The sequence below is a fragment of the Eurytemora carolleeae genome, unplaced genomic scaffold (assembly GCF_000591075.1).
Source record: "Eurytemora carolleeae unplaced genomic scaffold, Eaff_2.0 scaffold1480, whole genome shotgun sequence".
Classification (NCBI taxonomy): Eukaryota; Metazoa; Arthropoda; class Copepoda; order Calanoida; family Temoridae; genus Eurytemora; species Eurytemora carolleeae.
Window position 1 is genome coordinate 23,833 of NW_019402171.1, and position 20,252 is coordinate 44,084.

The following is a 20,252-nucleotide window of genomic DNA, read 5'->3' on the forward strand; positions in this document are numbered from 1 at the left end:
AGTAGGTACCAGGTCACAATATGAAAACTAGAGTAGGTACCAGGTCACAATATGAAAACTAGAGTAGGTACCAGGTCACAATATGAAAACTAGAGTAGGGACCAGGTCACAATATGAAAACTAGAGTAGGTAACAGGTCACAATATGAAAACTAGAGTAGGTACCAGGTCACAATATGAAATCTAGAGTAGGTAACAGGTCAAAATATGAAAACTAGAGTAGGTACCAGGTCACAATATGAAAACAGGTAGATTCTTGAATTGTGCAGAATGTAGAATAAACAGAACCTTGAATTGTGTAGAATGCAGAATAAACAGAACCTTGTATTTTGTAGAATGTAGAATAAACAGAACCTTGAATTGTGTAGAATGTAGAATAAACAGAACCCTGAATTTTGTAGAATGTAGAATAAACAGACCTTGAATTGTGAAGAATGTAGAATAAACAGAACCTTGAATTGTGTAGAATGTAGAATAAACAGAACCTTGAATTTTGTAGAATGTAGAATAAGCAGAACCTTGAATTGTGTAGAATGTAGAATAAACAGAACCTTGAATTGTGTAGAATGTAGAATAAACAAAACCTTGTATTTTGTAGAATGTAGAATAAACAGAACATTGAATTGTGTAGAATGTAGAATAAACAGAACCTTGTATTTTGTAGAATGTAGAATAAACAGAAATTTGAATTGTGTAGAATGTAGAATAAACAGAACTTTGTATTTTGTAGAATGTAGAATAAACAGAACCTTGAATTGTGTAGAATGTAGAATAAACAGAACCTTGAATTGTGTAGAATGTAGAATAAACAGAACCTTGAATTGTGTAGAATGTACAATAAACAGAACCTTGAATTGTGTAGAATGTAGAATAAACAGAACCTAGAATTGTGTAGAATGTAGAATAAACAGAACCTTTTATTTTGTAGAATGTAGAATAAACAGAACCTTGAATAGTATAGAATGTAGAATAAACAGAACCACTCCTAGAGTGTTGAGAAGGAGGAGAAAGGGGATTAAGAAATGAATTTACATTACTTAAGTTTATTAAATATTTTCATTGTACATTATAAACAATCACCGAAATGAACAAATTCGCGTATAATTCCGTCTCTTTGGATTTTATTGCTTACTAAACCCCAATTTTCAAGGAATATTTTTAACTCTTAAAAAGCCAAAACCCCTTCTCCAGGGTCAGTTAAGGTCCCACAGATTGGGCCGTATTTGTTCCTCAGCTGTCTCTTTAAAAAATACCAGCGTAAAAAGAACAAAGAAGAAGAAGATAATAGAACAAAAAAAACTCGTACTAGATGATCGAGGTAAGGATTATATTGTATAGGTACGGATGTATATTGTATATTGTATATTGTATATTGTATATTGTCTATTGTATATTGTATATTGTATATTGTATATTGTATATTGTATATTGTATATTGTATATTGTATATTGTATATTGTATATTGTATATTGTATATTGTATATTGTATATTGTATATTGTATATTGTATATTGTATATTGTATAGGTACAATGTTATCCACAAATAACTCCACTTTAATGGCGACCTTCCACTCTTTCAATTCAAAGAACGAACGGGGATTTTTATTTGTTTAAGTATTTTAAATAGTTGTAAAATGTTTAGCTTCAGGAAACCATAAACTTTTGAAGAAAACCTTTAAAAATTCGGTTCAGTCATCTCCGACGTTTTATTCTTCGTGGTTCTCCTTGTATCTAGTTCAAGGTGATGTATATCCACCAATATAACCTAGAACTAGGAAGTAACCTAGAAAACCTCGGTTTCTCTGGTTTTTGCTTCTGGTTTTTCCTTCCGTTTTTACACTAGTTGTATTCTCATCATCGACCTTGGGAGAATATGTTCAAGGAGGATAGGAGAGAAAAGTGTGTGGGGGGGGGATAACATAGTTACACCTCTAGGTACATTTTAAAATAACAAGCTAAAATTTTCGCAGATTTTCCGGTTTTCATGGACGGATTTCAAAATAATTGAATCTGACCTTTTGGTATCATTTTGGTTAATTGCCACCATAATTAGATCCTAATTGTTTCAGTTGGTTGACATGTACCAATTAGCATTTCTGAAATCTTTGATTTCTAACAAAAACAAGATTTTTTTGCCAAAAAAAATATTCAAAGAAATAAACGTAATCCTTCGAACCGCCAAGGGATACGGATTAGAGCTTAAACAGTTCAAAAGTGCATTTGGACCTGGGCAAAGCAGTTGATTTATAATCGTGTTTCTTTCAAAATATAGGTTGAAATTACAAATAGAAATTTATGAGAATATTGTAAACTTTTTAGATAGATAGATAGGTAGATAGATAGATAGATAGAGAGATAGATAGATAGATAGATAGATAGATAGGTAGATAGATAGATAGATAGATAGATAGATAGATAAATAAATAGATAGATGGATTAGATAGATAGATATATAGATAGATAGTTTGTGGCTTAAACGCAATGGCCTTAAAATGTATATTTTTTGAGGAATAATAATTGATATTTCATCATTTATAGTGTAACTTGAAAAGATTGAAATTATGGAAAGATTTTTTTTTTTTTACTTTAACTGCTTAGAATATCTTAATATTAAATCTTAATATTAATATTAAGCATCTAATTTATTCAGAACCATTCAGAGACAAGGGAAAGAAAGATTATCCTGTTATTGAGAAAGATATTAGGATGAAATAGGAAAAGTTAAGAAAAGATATTTGGATGAGTTAGGAAAAAATAAGAAAAGATATTAGGACGAGTTAGGAAAAAATAAGAAAAGATATTTGGATGAGTTAGGAAAAAATAAGAAACAATATTAGGATGAGTTAGGATGAGTTAGGAAAGATAAAGAAAGCTGTTGTAGAAGATTAGTTTGGCCTTGAGTGGTTTGATAAAAACATAATTCTATTCGTGCACTTTTTATCATTTTATCTATTTATATGTCTACACTTTTTACTAGTACTCAACCTTCATCCTACATAGCTATATTTCTATCTATCTATCTATCTATCTATCAATCTATATATATACATATATATATATGTATATATATATATGTGTTTATATATATATATATACTAGACTTTTAGGGCCCTTCGCACCCATCTTCTATCTCAATTGTGAACATGTTTTTAATGTAACATTGGAAAACAAAGAAAAAAAATTTCGCGGATTTTATAAAAAAGATTTGCGAATTTTCAAGATTTTAAAATTTTCTACAAAATTAGAAAGCTTTTCAACACAATTTTTTTAAATTTTCATCTTTCATAAACCTTCCCTGGGGTAACGCAAGATCCCACAAAAAATTTGGGCCTGATCGGTTATGACGTTTTGACGTTTATTGGATACAAACAAACAGACACCCACCAAGACAGACAAGCCAAATTTATATATAGATACAAGAAGAATTGAATAGAAGGAGGGGGCGATAGGGTTTCCGTACACTTTGCTGTGACGTTTTTGGACTGCTGAAGAACTAGTTTTTGCGTAACAACAACAATAAAGATTGTAAACAATAACACAAATGATAAACAGACATCTGGCATCTCTGGCGCGTTAGATGAAGATTCACTGTATACTAACTCATGTTTGTTTACATTAGATCGACTGCCTCAAGGTACATATTTAAAGGATTAAAGAGAATGGATGTAGAAAAAAAGCCAACTCCGCTTTAAACTTTATCAGCTGAGGACTGTGTACTGTCCCACCTGTCCCTGCTTTCCCTGTTGCTGTCCCTGTTGCTGTCCCTGTCCTGGTACCTGCCTGCCTGTAATGTCCCGACTGCGTCCCTCCGATCTGACCCCTTAACCCATCAGATATACACAGGCTTGTGTTTTTCAGCTGCCGCTTTCTCATGATTGAATCTGAAACTTCTCTCTTCCCGCATTGGCTGCATAAATGATTCAAGCCAAACTTACTTCTCTTGGGTTGATCTAATTCATCCAGGTCATTTTCCCATATCTCATAAGAGATTTTCTGGTTTATCCATTGACTACGCTTTATGCCTTCTCTATGCTGCCATTTTAGGATTTGTCCATCCTGTGATTGTAATCTCTTATGAGCTCTAATCTTCCCCCCCCCCCCTCAATATCCCCATCTGGTTTGGGTTTGGGTTAATGACCTCATATTCTTGATCTGCCATTTCTACATCTGGTTCAAGGTTTAGGTTTTTGGCCACATCTTCTTGGACAGATTCATTGGTCATGTCTATTTTTGGTTCCTTAGATTCCTCCTTTTATCTCTCCCCCTCTTGGTTCTCATTCACCGCACTCTGGGGGGTTATAACGTTTGTTTCCACCTCCCTCTCTTTTAGTATGAATGGTAGGGGGGGGCTCCCCCCCCCCTTGTCTCCTCCTGCAAGTCTAGTCTGTACTATCACTGATGGATTACATTCCTGTGTTTTATCTAGAGACTGGCCACTAGCACAGCTGTAATGGTTTGATCCCTGTTCGACCAGCCAGGAAGGGGGGGTGTAATTCCACGCTTTTTTTCCCTACTAGCGTGGAAGGGTGGGGTGGGTCACTAGGGTATCCATAGCTATTGTTATCTCCACAAAATTCTTTTAATACATCTAGACTGACCAACCTTGGTTTCCTTTTCTGGTATACTTCTATCACTTCAGCTAAGGCTGGGTCAATCTTATAATCTTTTACAGGCCCGCCCAGTTCAATCTTAACTTATCCCAACTCCTGTGTATTACTTTTGGATCAAAAAGCCAAACCCGAGATGGAATTTAAAGAATTTGAGCCGCGGTTTAAATCCGCCAAAACCTGGTTTAAATTAAGCGCCGGCTTGAATCTTTAAACATTTGATACAATTTTAAGTGGAACCAACCATATTTAAACCGCAGCTTAAATTTAAACCGCCGCTCAAATTCTTTAAATTCGGCCAGTGATCTTGTAATATTGAGCATTTCTCCTTACTGATTCTTGCTGTTTCTCTTTCATTCCAGCATAAGCAGTCTGAAACCTTTCTTGCATTGTCTCCGTCCAGGCTGATAATTCCATCTCTCTGTCTGCCTTAGATACTGGATATACACAGTGGACCGGAAGTGTAGCTTCACCTCCAAATTTAGTGAAAAATGGGGTATATCCTTTACTAGTATGAACCATGTATCACAATAAACTGGAGCTGAGCTAAATCTGCATACCAGTGTTGAAATATTGTCTTGTCAGATTTGAGATTCACTATATACTTGAAACTGTAAGCATCTGTATAAATTAAAAAGGGGGTCGGTACTTCAGAATATGCTCCCACTTTTTTATGCACTAATTTTTGATATGAATGCATTTCCCACCCCAGCACCCTATAAAACATTCCACACCATCCTGTTTCTGAGATAGTACTCCAGTAATGTTCAGTGCAGACCAGTCAGTGGTAAGAATAAAGGATTCATCTAAGTCAAAATCCGGATGTGCCTGAGATATGCCTGAATTTTCCCAGCTGTGAACTCTTCCTTTAACTCTTGGAAATTCTTTTCGATGTCTTCAGACCACTCAAAAAGTTCTGCCTTCTTCATAGAGTTCATATGATTGGTAACTGTTTAACACTTGTACACCTTCCTTACTCACTTTGAGTCCCAAGTATTCAGTTTTGGCTCAAAATATTTTGGTCTTCTTGGATTGTATCTTGATCCCTGCCTAGGTGTGGGCTTGCACTATTTTTCTCAAGTTTTTAAATTGTGCCCAGGTCTCCATAGAGTATACTAGGATGTCGTCTAGGTATGACAACCATTAATCTGCAGGCAGCTGAGCTAAAGCTAGGTCTGAAATCCGACTATATACACTTCCGCCTTTAGATAAGCCGAAAGGCATGCATATGTAACAAAATGTTCCATAGGACTGATAAAAACTGTGCAGTCCCTACTTCCTTCCTCTATCTGAATGGGGTGATAGGCCCCACATGCATCGATTGAGGTGAAGATTTTTGCACCCTTCAACTTTTGCAGACTTTCTTGAATGTTCGTAGGGGGTAAGCATCCTGGATGGTGACGTCATTCAACTGCCTCAGGTCTGTTACCCATCTTGTCCTTCCATCCTTCTTCTCAACCGGAACTAGGGAGAAGCCCAGGGACTATTTGCAGGTTTAATGACCACTTGTTGTATCCATTCATCCAGGTGGATCCTTTAGATTTGCTCTCTGATCCTGGTTCAATGGTCTTACTCTAGATCTCTCAGCTCCTGCTTCTAACTCTATTTTCGATTCCAGGATATCTGTTTTCCCATAATAATTTGGATGCAAAGCTAAAGCTGAAAAATTCTTTAAGAACATTTTGATTACTTCCTCCTTAAGTTTCTCATCATTCTCATCTATCTTGAAACTCTCTTGAATAAACTGTCTTTTATTTTCCTCTGTTGGATAATCTGATTCTTGAACAGAATTACATGTATCCTGATCTGCTCTCTCATCCTTTTTTCAATTATTCTTATGTTAAAAATTTCCTTCTTCTTTTTCTATCATTTAACACCAGTATCAAGTAGATAATTTTTTGATAGATTTTTCATCAAACCATAGATAATATAATGATATGAACTTTTTTAGTTGCACGCATATTTATATATTTTATGTTTCAAAGTGTGATATTTAAAACTTGAAACTTCTGTACTCTATTTCTTTTTATTTTATTGAGACCACTTAACAAGAACTTGCTGCATTAAATCCAATTTATTTTTAGAAAAGACAATATTTTAAATCAAGGTATTAATTTAAGTTACAATAGAATGAACATACATCTCTGTATCAATTACAAGTAATTAATACCGAGGCATGACCACTATGTCCATATTGAAGAAGTTCCTCCCTCCACTCTTCATCAACAAGTTTCTCCAGGTTGTCTTCACCTCCACCTCCCAACCCTCCAAAGACTACCAGGCTGTTGTCCAGCACCTCCATTGTTAGGTAGTATCTCCCCTTGGTCAGCTTAGGCCCACTCCTCCAGGTGCTTGTAAAAGAATTAAATACTTCTACAACATCTAGAAATCCATCATTGGCTCCTGCAGCTGTCCATATTTCTCCCTTAAACATGCTGCATCCTAGTCCATACCTAAACAAACAATTATTAAACACAATATTCACAAAATATTATTTTAGAAAGTTTTGTTAAATATTATGTTATTATACATATATATTTTTTTCATAAATGCAATTTATCACAAAGGAACTGAGTTTTAGCCCAATTTTTCTAATCCCCATTTCTTTGCAACCTGATGGTTTCAATGTTTGATTCTCAAAGTTGGATAATTCATTATTTTAAATATTAAAGGTCTATGACATTGGGTTGCAAAGATAAATAAATTAGTAATTGAGAGTTTGCGGCAAAAAAACAATCCCTTTAATAGCAATAAAAAGGATTTTTATTTAGAAAGCACCAAACAAAGAGTATGAGGATGAAATAAAAAAAATTTCAATGATTAATTTATAATTATGTATATTATTGTATATTATTGTATATTATTGTATATTATTGTATATTATTGTATATTATTGTATATTATTGTATATTATTGTATATTCATTGTATGTATTTGTGAGAAGTATTTTCAAACTTATCATCAATTTAAGAATGACACTATTCATCTGAGAAAAAATTATGAAAAATATAAAATAGAACATATCTAAATGTTTCAGTCTTCAGATATATTTTAGAAAGATTACCTTGCAGTTGGCATTGATGGAAGCTCCACAATGAATCCCTCTTCAATACTGTAGATTTCTACAAGAGATGACCAGGTATTAACCAGTCCTCCAAGCAGCATCACTTGACTCTCACTAGAATATAAAATGTTAAGAAATATAAAAATGATTTATGATTCTGTTCATTTGTGCCAACTTTTGATGTAAGATATCTTTAAATATTTACAGTTTATTCTTTTAAAAAGGGGAATTTAGCAAAGGTGAACAATGTTTGTAATAAAATATAAGTAGATAAATCTTACTAGATTTATTTATGAAAACATGGTGGAAAATATTTGACAACAGCATATATTCTGTATAAGAATTCATCCTATTTCATCATTATTTATGAACTATATGTAATTATAATGTAATAATAATTATATGTGTGCACTTGTCATGATTAATATATATGAATAAAGAGCATACCTGATAGGAACAGCACAGTGACCAAATCTTGCAGAGGTCAATTCATAGTTTTGAAGCTTCCAGGAGGATCCATCAAACACCTCCACAGTAGCAGTATTCCTATTAAACAAGTATATAATTTTAAATGAAACAGGTGAAGGATTTAACTGAAGGATTCCAGTTTGTGAGAATTTTTATATAATAAATCAATATTTTAATTTAGAAAGATCCATTTTTTAACAGCAAAGAAAGTAGATGATCAAAGAACAAAAAGGTTTATAAAACAAATAAGAATAAACATAGAACGTACCCTTTTGAATTAGCTCCTCCTGCAGCAAGTATCTTGTCTCCTAGAGTAATCAGAGTAAAGTGTATTCTAGCAACATTCATACTTTCAAACTCTATCCAGTCCATTCCCTCATTCTTGAAGCAGTTTCTAAACAAAAATTATCAATTTTAACTTTTATTTTGTGAATTTTTATCTTTTTTAATACATTTAATTTTTATTCCATATTTTATTATTGTTTGATTTATTAATTTTCACTAGTTCACTATATTCTACCTGCGGTATTCTGTAAGTATAGGTTTGCAACATTTAGGAGTTTAACACAGTTTATTTACATAACAATGTGTTTGAATCCCCTCTTCCTCTATCACTATTTTATTTTGTATTGTTTATTACAAAGCTCTTTGATAACATTTATAAAAATAGTTTTGATTAGTTAATTTTCAGAAATTGCTGTAGCTCTTAAAAAAACTAGCAGAATACTAAAAAGTTAAAATGCTCCAATCTTTAGTTCTTTAAGTGTAAAAAACACAAAGAAAGGTTTTTGCATCAAAAAATAATAGTTGTATTTAAAATGAATTGAGTCTTTGCCACAAACTCTGATTTTCTAATCCCTATATCTTTGAAACCCAATATTGTAAACCTTTGATATTTCAAACTTATATTATTTTATCTAACAGAACTCATATTTTGAAATATCAAAGGTCTACGACATTGGAATCTAAAGATATAGGGATTAGAAAATCAGAGTTTGTTGCAAAGTCTCGATTCCTTTTCTCAGTAATAATGTAATTAAACTTTATGTATTAACTCCTAAGTTGCATACCACCACTTCTAAATCCCCCGCAGTAAACAATCTGTTCATTCAGAACTGCAGCTCCTAAGATATATTAATATAATTAGCTGAATAAAAATATACCTTTATTAAAACCAATATATTACACAAAATAGATTCATTTATTTTCTTATGTTCTTATAGTTTAAAAAAAAATTATATTTTGTTGTATTAATCATATGAATTCCATATTGTAAGATAATAATATAATTCTGTGATAAATTTTAATTGTATATTTAAATTTAATTTTCTCGTTGTAAAACACATTATATTATTTATGCTTGTTTTTAACTTTATTTGAATTCTTAGCTCAGGATATATTCTTTACAAAAGTATGTTTACTTAGTCCTTCTAGGGAACCAATATCTCCTATTGCCACATCACAGGGATATGATTCAGTTTTCCCACCATCTAAGAATATAATTTTAATATGATTTAATGATTTTTTGTCTTGCTGAAATATTTAAGTAAATATTCATAAACCTTTATTTAAGATTATAAAAATTTACATATTTTAATCATATTTTATCATATATTCTAGTTTATGTAAAAGTGAAATTTAAAATTAAAACTAAAATTAAAATTAGATTTTTTAATTATTAAATTTGAAGGTTTCCAAATGAAAATAAGTCTATGGTGAGTTTCTTTATGTTAATCATAATATTTGTTAAACAATTTTGATTCTTAATATAGAATTGAAAGAACAGACGTCTTGTGTTCTTCAATTAAATTTGAAAATATTCTTTTTTTATTGAATAAGATTAAACTTAGATATACTTACCAGTGGAACCTCCTAGAAGTACAGCAGTTGTTTCTGCAGAAACAGATCCCTACAATAAATACCAATATAAACAGATCCCTACAATAAATACCAATATAAACAGATCCCTACAATAAATACCAATATAAACAGATCCCTACAATAAATACCAATATAAACACAATTACAATAAAAAGCTGATAATAACACATATTAAAAGATTATTGATATGAATCATTCTTATATTTTCATTAAATAAAGTTTACTGTTTTGCCAATAAAAAACAGGATAGGGGTTGAATTGTCAATTGATTGAATAGGTTCCATGAAAACCCGTATAAAAACCTCCCATTACTTACAAATATTGTCACATCACTTATAATTAACTGAATCAGAAAATGTTATTGTCACAGGAAATATTTTGCATCAAAGAAGAAAATGTTGTTCCAGTATTTATAATGAGTGCAAGATAACATGCAAATTTGAAATTTCTTTCTTAATAAAATTGAAATCTGTCACATTTTTCCCCTGGTTAGCAATCTTTTGTCACACCATTTGATAATTCGTTGACAAGTGATATATCTCCTGTGACGGTGTGTACTGTGTACAGTATACACACACTGTACACAATCAGCAGTTTATCCAAAATGGCGGCCTGTAAAGTTGTGCTGGTGATTATTCAAGACAAAAACTCTTTTTTTCAACCATAATTAGAGTTTTCTGCATTTTTATTCCAAATAATTATTTGATATTATTCTTATTAAACTTTTAGCATGTTTGTTTACGCTATGCTTGAATATTAAATTAACTCTCATGGTTTATTTGAAGATATATTTTTTTCAAGTTATCACACATCGATTGTTTAACCCCGGTTATAATTTCTTTGATTATTAGTTATTACTTAATGTACACTTATTGTACACTTACACTGCTGGAGGAGGCCAGATATCCAGCAAAAAGAACAGATACAATCGAAAGAATCATACCTGAAAGAAACAAATGTTGCATATTTAAATTAAATGAATAAATGAATAGTTTACCTTATATTTTCCTGATGAATTTAGCAGTAAAGTTTAAAACTTTATAGAGCATTAAAATAATTATTAACTTATCGATCTTTTATACTCCTCAACCTTAGATAATGCTTGTAAGCAAACATGGACTTTGAACTCAGGATTCCAGAAACACAAAAACATCATTATTTAAAAAGTGTAAAAAGTACTGTGAACAGAGAACAACAAACAGCTGTACAATGTAAAGATTGCACACTGTAAAAAAGACAGAAGGCATGGTACATTCTAGTTCATTTCATGTACCAGGCCGAATTTCAACTAGCCAAGGCAAGCAGTACTGTACAAATAAAGACAATATGAGGCAAAACGGGACTGTACACCAAAGTAGGAGTTATGATTATAAAACATATAAGATTTCAATGTTGCTTTAGCTTGACAACACAGAATGTACAGCTTAAAGCAAACAACGTACAACGTAAAGCATACAATGTACAGTGTACAGCATACAGTATACATTGTACAGTGTACAACGTACAGTGTATATTGTACAGTGTACAACATACAGTGTACATTGTACTGTGTACATCGTGCATTGTACATCGTACAGTGTACATCGTACAATTTACATCAGACACAGTACATCATACCATGTACATTGGACAGTGTACAGGGTAAAGTGAACAGCGTACAGTGTACAGTGAACAGTGTATAGCGTCCAGTGTACATTATACAGAGTACAAAGCTTAGAGAACAGCGTACAGAATACATTGTACAGAGTACATAGTACAGTGTACAGCTTAGAATGTACAGAGAATTCAAAACATAGTGTACAGAGTACAGTGTACAGTGTACAGCATAAAGGTACACTGTTCAGTGTACATTGTAGAATGTACAGTGTATAGTGTACAGTGTACAGTGTACAGTGTACAGTGTACAGTGTACAGTGTACAGTGTACAGTGNGATAGATAGATAGATAGATAGATAGATAGATAGATAGATAGATAGATAGATAGATAGATAGATAGATAGATAGATAGATAGATAGATAGATAGATAGATAGATAGATAGATAGATAGATAGATAGATAGATAGATAGATAGATAGATAGATAGATAGATAGATAGATAGATAGATAGATGGGTAGATAGATAGATAGATAGATAGATAGATAGATAGATAGGTAGATAGATAGATAACCTCCAGCCTCCAAAAGGGCAGTAGAGGCTACTGTGTTGAGGTGAGGGGAGAGGATTAAATATCTCCAGAACACTCCACCAAACCCTGTACATACAAATCTTGTACACTACATGTACAGTCAGTACAGTACAGTACAGTGAGCGTGATTGTGTACCTAGTGACTAGTGTTATTGTGTACTGCAGTGTGCTATTGTGACGTATAATTATATTTAACCTTGAACCAGTATATACTCTACTATACTCCCAGATATCCTAGCTCTAGATCAGTAGTAGAGGAACGGATACATCAGGATAGTGGGACAACACTAAACTGGGTCTGCTACACCACCCTTAATTTTTACTGGATCTGCTACATTTTACTCTAATCTGGGTCTGCTACACGTTACTTTAAACTGGCTCTGATACACTGTACTCTAAACTGGGTCTGCTACACTGTACTCTAAACTGGTTCTTCTACACACTGTACTATAAACTAGGTCCCTTACAAACTGTACTCTAAACCTGATCTGCTACAGACTGTACTCTAAACTAGGTTTGCTACACAATGTAATCTAAACAGGGTCTGCAACACACTGTACTCTAAACTAGCTTTGCTGCACAATGTACTATAAACTGGGTCTGCTACACAGTGCATACTGTTCTCATAACTAGGTCTGCCACGCTGTACTCTAGACTAGGTCTGATACACAATATACTCTAAAGTAGGTCTGCTACACACTGTACTCTAAACTAGGTCCGCTACACACTGTACTCTAAACTAGATATGTTACATGCTGTACTTTAAACTAGGTCTGCTACACAATATGCTCTAAACTGGGTCTGCTATGCTGTACTCTAAACTAGGTATGCTACACAATATACTCTAAACTAGGTCTGCTTCACATTGTACTCTAAACTAGGTCTGCTACCCATTGTACTCTGAACAGGGTCTGCAAAACACTGTACTCTAAACTATATCTGCTACACACTTTAATCTAAACTAGATATGTTACATACTGTACTTTAAACTAGGTCTGCTACACAATATGCTCTAAACTGGGTCTGCCATGCTGTACTCTAAACTAGGTCTGCCACACACTGTATTCTAAACTAGGTCTGCTACACACTGTACTCTAAACTATGTCTGCTACACAATGTACTCTAAATAAGGACTACAGCACACTGTACTCTAAACTGGGTCTGCTACACAATGTATTCTAAACCAGGTCTGCTACACACTGTACTCTAAACTAGGTCTGCTACACAATGTACTCTAAACAGGGTTTTCAACACACTGTACTCTAAACTGGGTCTGCTACACAATGTACTCTAAACTGGGTCTGCTACACACTGTACTCTAAACTAGGTATGCTTCCTACTGTAATCTAAACTAAGTCTGCTACACACTATTCTTTTAATTGAGTCTGCATAAATCTTCACATTGAATTAATTCTGCTGCACACTGAACTCTAAACTAGGTCTGCTACACACTGTACTCTAAACTAGGTCTGCTACCTACTGTAATCTAAACTAGGTCTGCTACACACTGTACTCTAAACTAGGTCTGCTACACACTGTACTCTAAACAGGGTCTGCTACACACTGTTCTCTTAACTAGGTCTGCAACACAATGTACTCTAAACAGAGTCTGCTACACACTTTACTCTAATCTAGGTCTGCTACATAGTACACACTGTCATACTCACTATTCTTTTAATTGAGTCTGCATAAATCTTCACATTGAATTAATTCTGCTGCACACTGAACTCTAAACTAGGTCTGCTGCATAGTACACAGTGTTTTCTAAACTGGGTCTGCTACACACTGTTCTCGTAACCGGGTCTGCTTAACTCTTTTCAGTTAATTAGGTCTGCTTCAAAGATTTGGCAAAATTCTGGCTTAAAATTTATGTAGAATTTTTCCAACATTTGTATTCGAAAACTAATATTTACAGGATCCTTTTAGCCAAAATAAATTTCCGCCAAAAATGTTGTCCACTCTATCAGAACACCATGGAAGACGACGCGACACGGAACCTAAATCTTAGTAGTGTACAGTGTACACAAGAAAGCCCGCGAAATCGCTTGATGAGCGCCATGTTAGATTAATTAGTACAAACATTGATAGTTCTACATGAGTTGGGTAGACAGGGCAGTACACAGACCGACCCTACAACCTAGCTCACCTACAGGCCGGCCAACCTACCTCACCAAGGATGTTGGACATATTCCTCAGATTAAAGACTTTGATCAAAGTCAGTCATATCCATATAGACAGCTCAGGAACATAATTAACATCAGAAATTTTCAAACTTTTGAAAATAAAAACCAATCTAATTTGCAACACACTGTGTAAATCTGATAATACCAATGTTGTGCCATATTTGATCGTTATGAACTGAAACTTATTGAAACGGTAGGTTATAAATAAACCAAAAAGTAATAAACGATTCGTATTACGGAATTTGCGTAAAAATTAAAAAGAATGCAATTTTCCTCTAAAAGCCATCAACAACAACAAGAACTAATTACAATTTGAAAAAAAATTTCTTTTTTAGTTTTAAAATTACAAACAAATATTTCGATGAACTATTTTATCTTTATTTAGTTAGATAAGGGCGGGTTCATTTAGCACTAAAAGGTTTCTCAAATAAAAAAAATAAAAAATTTGACATTTTTTCATTTTTTATTTCATACAGCCTTACTTTGTGGCCCGGGTTAAAAACATTTCATGTTAGAGTTCTCATGTTGAATTTAAATGTAAAAATAAATCTTTTTAAACTTTCTTATTTTTTCTGTTTTTAGTTTAATAACTTCCTTTTCTTATCTATCTCCCTTCCTTTCTAATTATCTATTAATCTAAATATCTATCTATATCTATCTTTCTATCTATCTATTTATCTATCTATCTATATATTTTTCTTCTAAAAGATTCACAAAAGAAATAATAAATTGCGGGGTCTAACCAGTGGCGCAGAAATTCCTATATTACATTCCAATCTATCTATCTATCTATCTATCTATCTATCTATCTATCTATCTATCTATCTATCTATCTATCTATCTATCTTTCTTTCTATCAATCTTTTATTTTCCTTTTATCTTTATTAGTTTAATTAATGAACATAATAAATTATGAAAAGGAACTTTAACCAAATATTTGGGTTTGTTCTACACAACGTAGAGTTAATATATCAATAACTTTTTAACTTTCTAACTAATTAACTATTTATCTAACAATAACTATTTATAATACTTTTAACGGTGACTGGCGAATGAGAAACTAAATATAATCTAAAAATCGAGATACAGAGACAATTGGAGTCCAAAAACTTAATTAAACGTCGTGCAAAAATAAAACTGTTATAAAGCTTCCCCTTTAAAGGCAAAATGAGATGGCAAAATGTAAAAATTTCAAGCATTTTTTCAAAAATATTTTGAATTATAAAAGTTCATTCTTTGCAGAATTTTATTAACAAAAAAAAAAATTTAAATAAAAAATTTCTTCTTCAGCAAGGGGTTCTCTAATCCACTCTATGGTTTAAACAGTAAGGGGTTCTCTAATCCACTTTATGGTTTAAACAGCAAGGGATTCTCTAATCCACTTTATTGTTTAAACAGCAAGCGGTTCTCTAATCCACTTTATGGTTTAAACAGCAAAGGGTTCTCTAATCCACTCTATGGTTTAAACAGCAAGGGGTTCTCTAATCCACTTTATGGTTTAAACAGCAAGGGATTGGTGGATTTTGGTAATGTCAATTTGGTAATGACAATTTTGTAATGACAATTTGGTAATGACAATTTGGTAAGGTGACAATTTGGTAACGACAATTTGGTAATGACAATTTGGTAAGCTCACAAAAGTGACAATTTGGTAATGACAAATTGGTAACAACAAAAAAGTGACAATTTGGTAATAAAAATTTGGTAACGTCATAAAAGTGACAATTTGGTAAACGAAATAAAAGAGACATTATTTAAAGTTGTTTAATTTTTAGTTTTATAATCAATTGAAGATAATTGATTCTAGGAATCTTTTATTTCTGCAAAAGAAATGCGCCAAAAATAATTGAAAAATTCACAACATTTTCTAAAAAGTACGTTTCAACCTGCACTTGTGTCATATACTGCAAGAAGAGGAGACTTGGATCATGAATTACTTATTCATCACCCCTTCTAGAGGGGTGGCGAAATGTCACAAGATTCAGAAGGATTTAAATACTACAACAAGAACGGACTTTATGTGTGTCAATGCTTGGATGTTATTAATGTTACTTTTTATATGTAGTTATCAAACTGTCCCTTTTATAATCAACATTTAACATTTAAGAGGATGCGGTGCTTGGCCCCTAGCCCACCCTAGCCGCAGCGCTCGCCCCATAAATTGTCTTAACCTAACCTAACCCAAAATAATGTGAGAAACAGCACATTATTTAACATTTAATAGGCCGCAGCACTCGGCACCCTAGCCCATCCTAGCCGCAGCGCTCCGCCCGGAAATTGTCTAAACCTAACCTTACCCAAAATAATGAGAGAAACAGCACATTACTAAACTTTTAATAGGCCGCAGCGCTCAGCCCCCTAGCTCATCCTAGTCACAGCGCTCTGCTCAGAAATTGTCTTAACCTAACCTAACCCTAAATAATGTGAGAAACAGCAAATTATTAAACATTAAATTGAATTAAATTTAACTTGTTTGTAGTTACCAAAATGTCATTACCAAATTGTCACTTTTATGACGTTACCAATTTGTCATTACCAATTTGTCATTACCAAATTGTCACTTTTTTGTAGTTACCAATTTGTCATTACCAAATTGTCATTACCAAATTGTCATTACCAAATTGACATTACCAAAAATCCGCCCGTCCAGCAAGGGGTTCTCTAATCCACTTTATGGTTAAACAGCAAGGGGTTCTCTAATTCACTTTATGGTTTAAGCAGCAAGGAGTTCTCTAATCCACTTTATGGGTTTAAACAGNAAAAAGCACATTTTATTCTTTAAACATTTTTGTCAAACAAGTGGAATCATATTTCTTAAAAACTTTCAAGTTTAGTGCTTTTCTTCACTAGGTCCAATTTTTAAAAAATGGCAAAGACGATTTAAAAAAAGGCAAAGACGACTTAAAGAATGGCAGACACGATTTAAAAACGGGCAAAGACGATTTTAAAAATGGCAAAGACAATTTTAAAAAATCCATTTATTTAGATGTAGATTAAGGTAATGAATAGCATAAAGAATAATATAATTTCAACAAAATTACCTAAACAGAATACAGAAACTATAATCCTGAAAATATGGCTTTATTGATTTTTGGACAAAAGATTTGAAAATACTGAAAATACTATTATTTAAAATATAGTCTTGTTTAATAAGTTTCCTGCAGGATACGTCATTGTTTCATTGATCGATAAAGTTTAAATTAAGTTTAAAACCAAGCAATATATATAAATATATATAGTAGCTTAGAAACCCAGCTTGACACGGAAACTAAACTTTCTTTGTAAATTCAGACTTTTAAGAGTTAAAAACATTCCTCACGTTAAAGTAAACTAAATTCCACAGAAGATTGAAATATTATATGATTTCAATAATAAAACCTTCAATTGAATATCTTTCGAGAAGAACAAAAAAATTTATAAATTTCTTATATGTAACCAAAAAAATTTATAAATTTCTTATATGTAACAAAAAAAATAGCTTTTCTCATTCTTGTGTGTCTATTTTTTAATGAAGGAGCTCCGAGGTCACAAAATCGCACCAGAACTGTTGCAAAAATGTGACCTTCTTATTTAGTCTCCTGCTTCTACAGAGTATTTCAATAAAAATTTATGATGATTATAACTTCGGAGTCTTGACCGATTTGCCTCAAATTTTGATTGGGGAACTATACAGGAATGTTTTAGTTTTTAAAGTTCTATGATGGGTAGGTCAACTTTGTATGTCCAAATAGATTCTAGTATAATAGTGGGCAACTTAGAATTTGTACACTCTCAGTACAGCTGTATTCTGACGTCACAGGTGTCAATTCAGTATTATTAATAATCGTGATAATTTTAGCATAATGTGCTTATCTTACAGTGTAATAAGTGCAATTTTATTTGTTCTTTAGATTATGTTTTACACTTTTTTTATTTAATCTTGGAAAACATGTCAACTAATGTGAGAAAATTTCGTTTACCTTGTTATATTTGACACTTGTGACGTCGTGTATAATAGGTTCATTTCTCTGTTGCCACCTATTGTACTTGATAATTTATTTGATCATAACTCAGGAACCCTTTAGCCTTTTAATGCTTGTTTAAAAAATTCTAAGTTAAGTTGGTTGAATTTAAGGAAAAGGATAACTTACTTTTTCAGGCAAATTATACTTTATATACAGGGAGAGTCAAAAAAAAGTGTGATTTACGGCGCCTGGTGCAAAATTGTATCTTTTTTGTGCAACTCTCCTGTATGGTGTTTTTAAAATATTTATTGAAAATTTATAATGGCCTAAAATAAATCCGCGAACTTTTTTTCTTTCAAAATCAAAAGTTCAAAAAAACAAAAATGTGTTAATTTATTGTTTCTATTGAACACTACAATTTTAAAAAGATTGAATTACAGAATCTCAGAAAATTTGTTAAATTGTAATTAGAAAATTCGCAATTTTCATATTTTCTAAACCTTAATACTAACAGCGTTACAGATTCTCTAAAACCTTTTGATTTGATTCTCTAATGTTCCACTTTGTTTAAACCTTGATTTAACAGTGTATTCTGATCTTTGATCTAAATATCTATGATTTCTTTAAACCTTGATTTAACAGTGTATTCTGATCTTTGATCTAAATATCTATGATTTCTTTAAACCTTGATTTAACAGTGTATTCTGATCTTTGATCTAAATATCTATGATTTCTTTAAACCTTGATTTAACAGTGTATTCTGATCTTTGATCTAAATATCTATGATTTCTTAAACCTTGATGTTAACGGTGTTCCACCGTCTAGTGTTTCGCTTGCACTGGTCTATCTCCAGCGTGATCCTGCTCACGTTCTCCGTAATCATCACCACCAGGCAGTACGTGGGGAACCCCATAGAATGCATTCATACACAAGTAAGTAGATATATAGACAGATAAATAAATAGATAGATAGATAGATAGATAGAAAGATAGATAGATAGATAGATAGAAAGATAGATAGATAGATAGATAGATAGATAGAAAGATAGATAGATAGATAGATAGATAGATAGATAGACAGATAGATAGATAGATAGATAGATAGATAGATAGATAGATAGAAAGAGATATAGATATATAGAAAGAGGATATACAGATAGATAGATAAATAGACAGATGTTTACAGAGACACCCTGTACTAGAATATCCTGAGCCAATATATATAGCTTGGCAAGTCTTTATTATAGAATAGATGGGTTCTCTCAATTTTTCCTTATTCATACTTTAGTCAAAAGTCTTGTAAAGGAAAAGCTAAGAGTATAATTTACCATTTTCCTGGATTTTCACACTTTTGGAAGAAACTCTCAAATTTTGTTCAAGATTACAAAATGTTGAAATTACCAACAGATCTTTCTGACTTTGTATTTAGAATTTAGAATAAAATCTTTAAATTTTTAAATGCTTTCAGTTTAATAAAATATAAAAACGATCTTTTATATTTTTCCCTGAAGGTCGGAATCAATATAAATATATTTTGTGCCAAAAAGTTTATTATATTTATTTCTCTGGGCTAGCGGTACAGTGCACAAATATATAGATATATATTATGCAAAAACTATTATGCAATATTGCCAAATTGCAGGCAGGTTTATGACATCGATGCTAAACTTCAATATTTGCTTTATTTTAGTTGCAGATTAGTTCAGTTTTAAGCTACTCCTAGTCCTAAAACCCTGCCAATTGAATATTTAATATAAAGAAAGGATTGATTAAAAGTCGTCTTCTATCTGCCCGCTCAGAATTGTGTTTGCAAACACTTCTTACTGTGTGCTTTGAAGTGAGGATCTCTGGTTTCTGTGATCATGAGCCAAATTAGGCGCTGATTAATGCAATTTGTAGTAGAAGCCTCAGACCTTAG

General features: G+C 32.3%; 2 protein-coding genes across 2 annotated transcripts in view; one reads left to right on the forward strand and one right to left on the reverse strand.

Moving 5' to 3' along the window:
- Window positions 1-6,663: 6,663 nt before the first annotated feature.
- On the reverse strand, window positions 6,664-11,108 carry LOC111718089 (ring canal kelch protein). The gene is made up of 10 exons (XM_023493583.1): window positions 11,019-11,108; window positions 10,906-10,964; window positions 10,001-10,049; window positions 9,562-9,630; window positions 9,211-9,264; window positions 8,661-8,670; window positions 8,409-8,534; window positions 8,120-8,218; window positions 7,673-7,786; window positions 6,664-7,061 (listed from the first exon to the last, which is right to left on the reverse strand). The coding sequence occupies exons 2-10, from the start codon at window positions 10,960-10,962 to the stop codon at window positions 6,758-6,760; spliced, it is 882 nt and encodes a 293-aa protein (XP_023349351.1). The 5' UTR covers window positions 10,963-10,964; window positions 11,019-11,108; the 3' UTR covers window positions 6,664-6,757.
- Window positions 11,109-14,176: 3,068 nt separating this feature from the next.
- The window catches only part of LOC111718086 (innexin shaking-B), a 34,372-nt gene continuing 28,296 nt past the window's right edge, over window positions 14,177-20,252 (forward strand). The window contains exons 1-2 of the mRNA XM_023493581.1: window positions 14,177-14,451; window positions 19,161-19,267. Of these exons, the coding sequence (XP_023349349.1) occupies window positions 14,385-14,451; window positions 19,161-19,267 (174 nt within the window). The 5' untranslated portion in view covers window positions 14,177-14,384. The remainder of the gene's footprint in view (window positions 14,452-19,160; window positions 19,268-20,252) is intronic.

Excerpts from the sequence above, each read along its gene's own strand:
- LOC111718089 (XM_023493583.1), bottom strand. The coding sequence starts at position 10,962 with ATGATTCTTTCGATTGTATCTGTTCTTTTTGCTGGATATCTGGCCTCC. Across the intron at positions 9,265-9,561 it reads TGGTTCCCTAGAAGGACTAA|GAGCTGCAGTTCTGAATGAA; the intron begins GTAAACATACTT and ends AATATATCTTAG. Across the intron at positions 8,219-8,408 it reads GGAGGAGCTAATTCAAAAGG|GAATACTGCTACTGTGGAGG; the intron begins GTACGTTCTATG and ends CTTGTTTAATAG.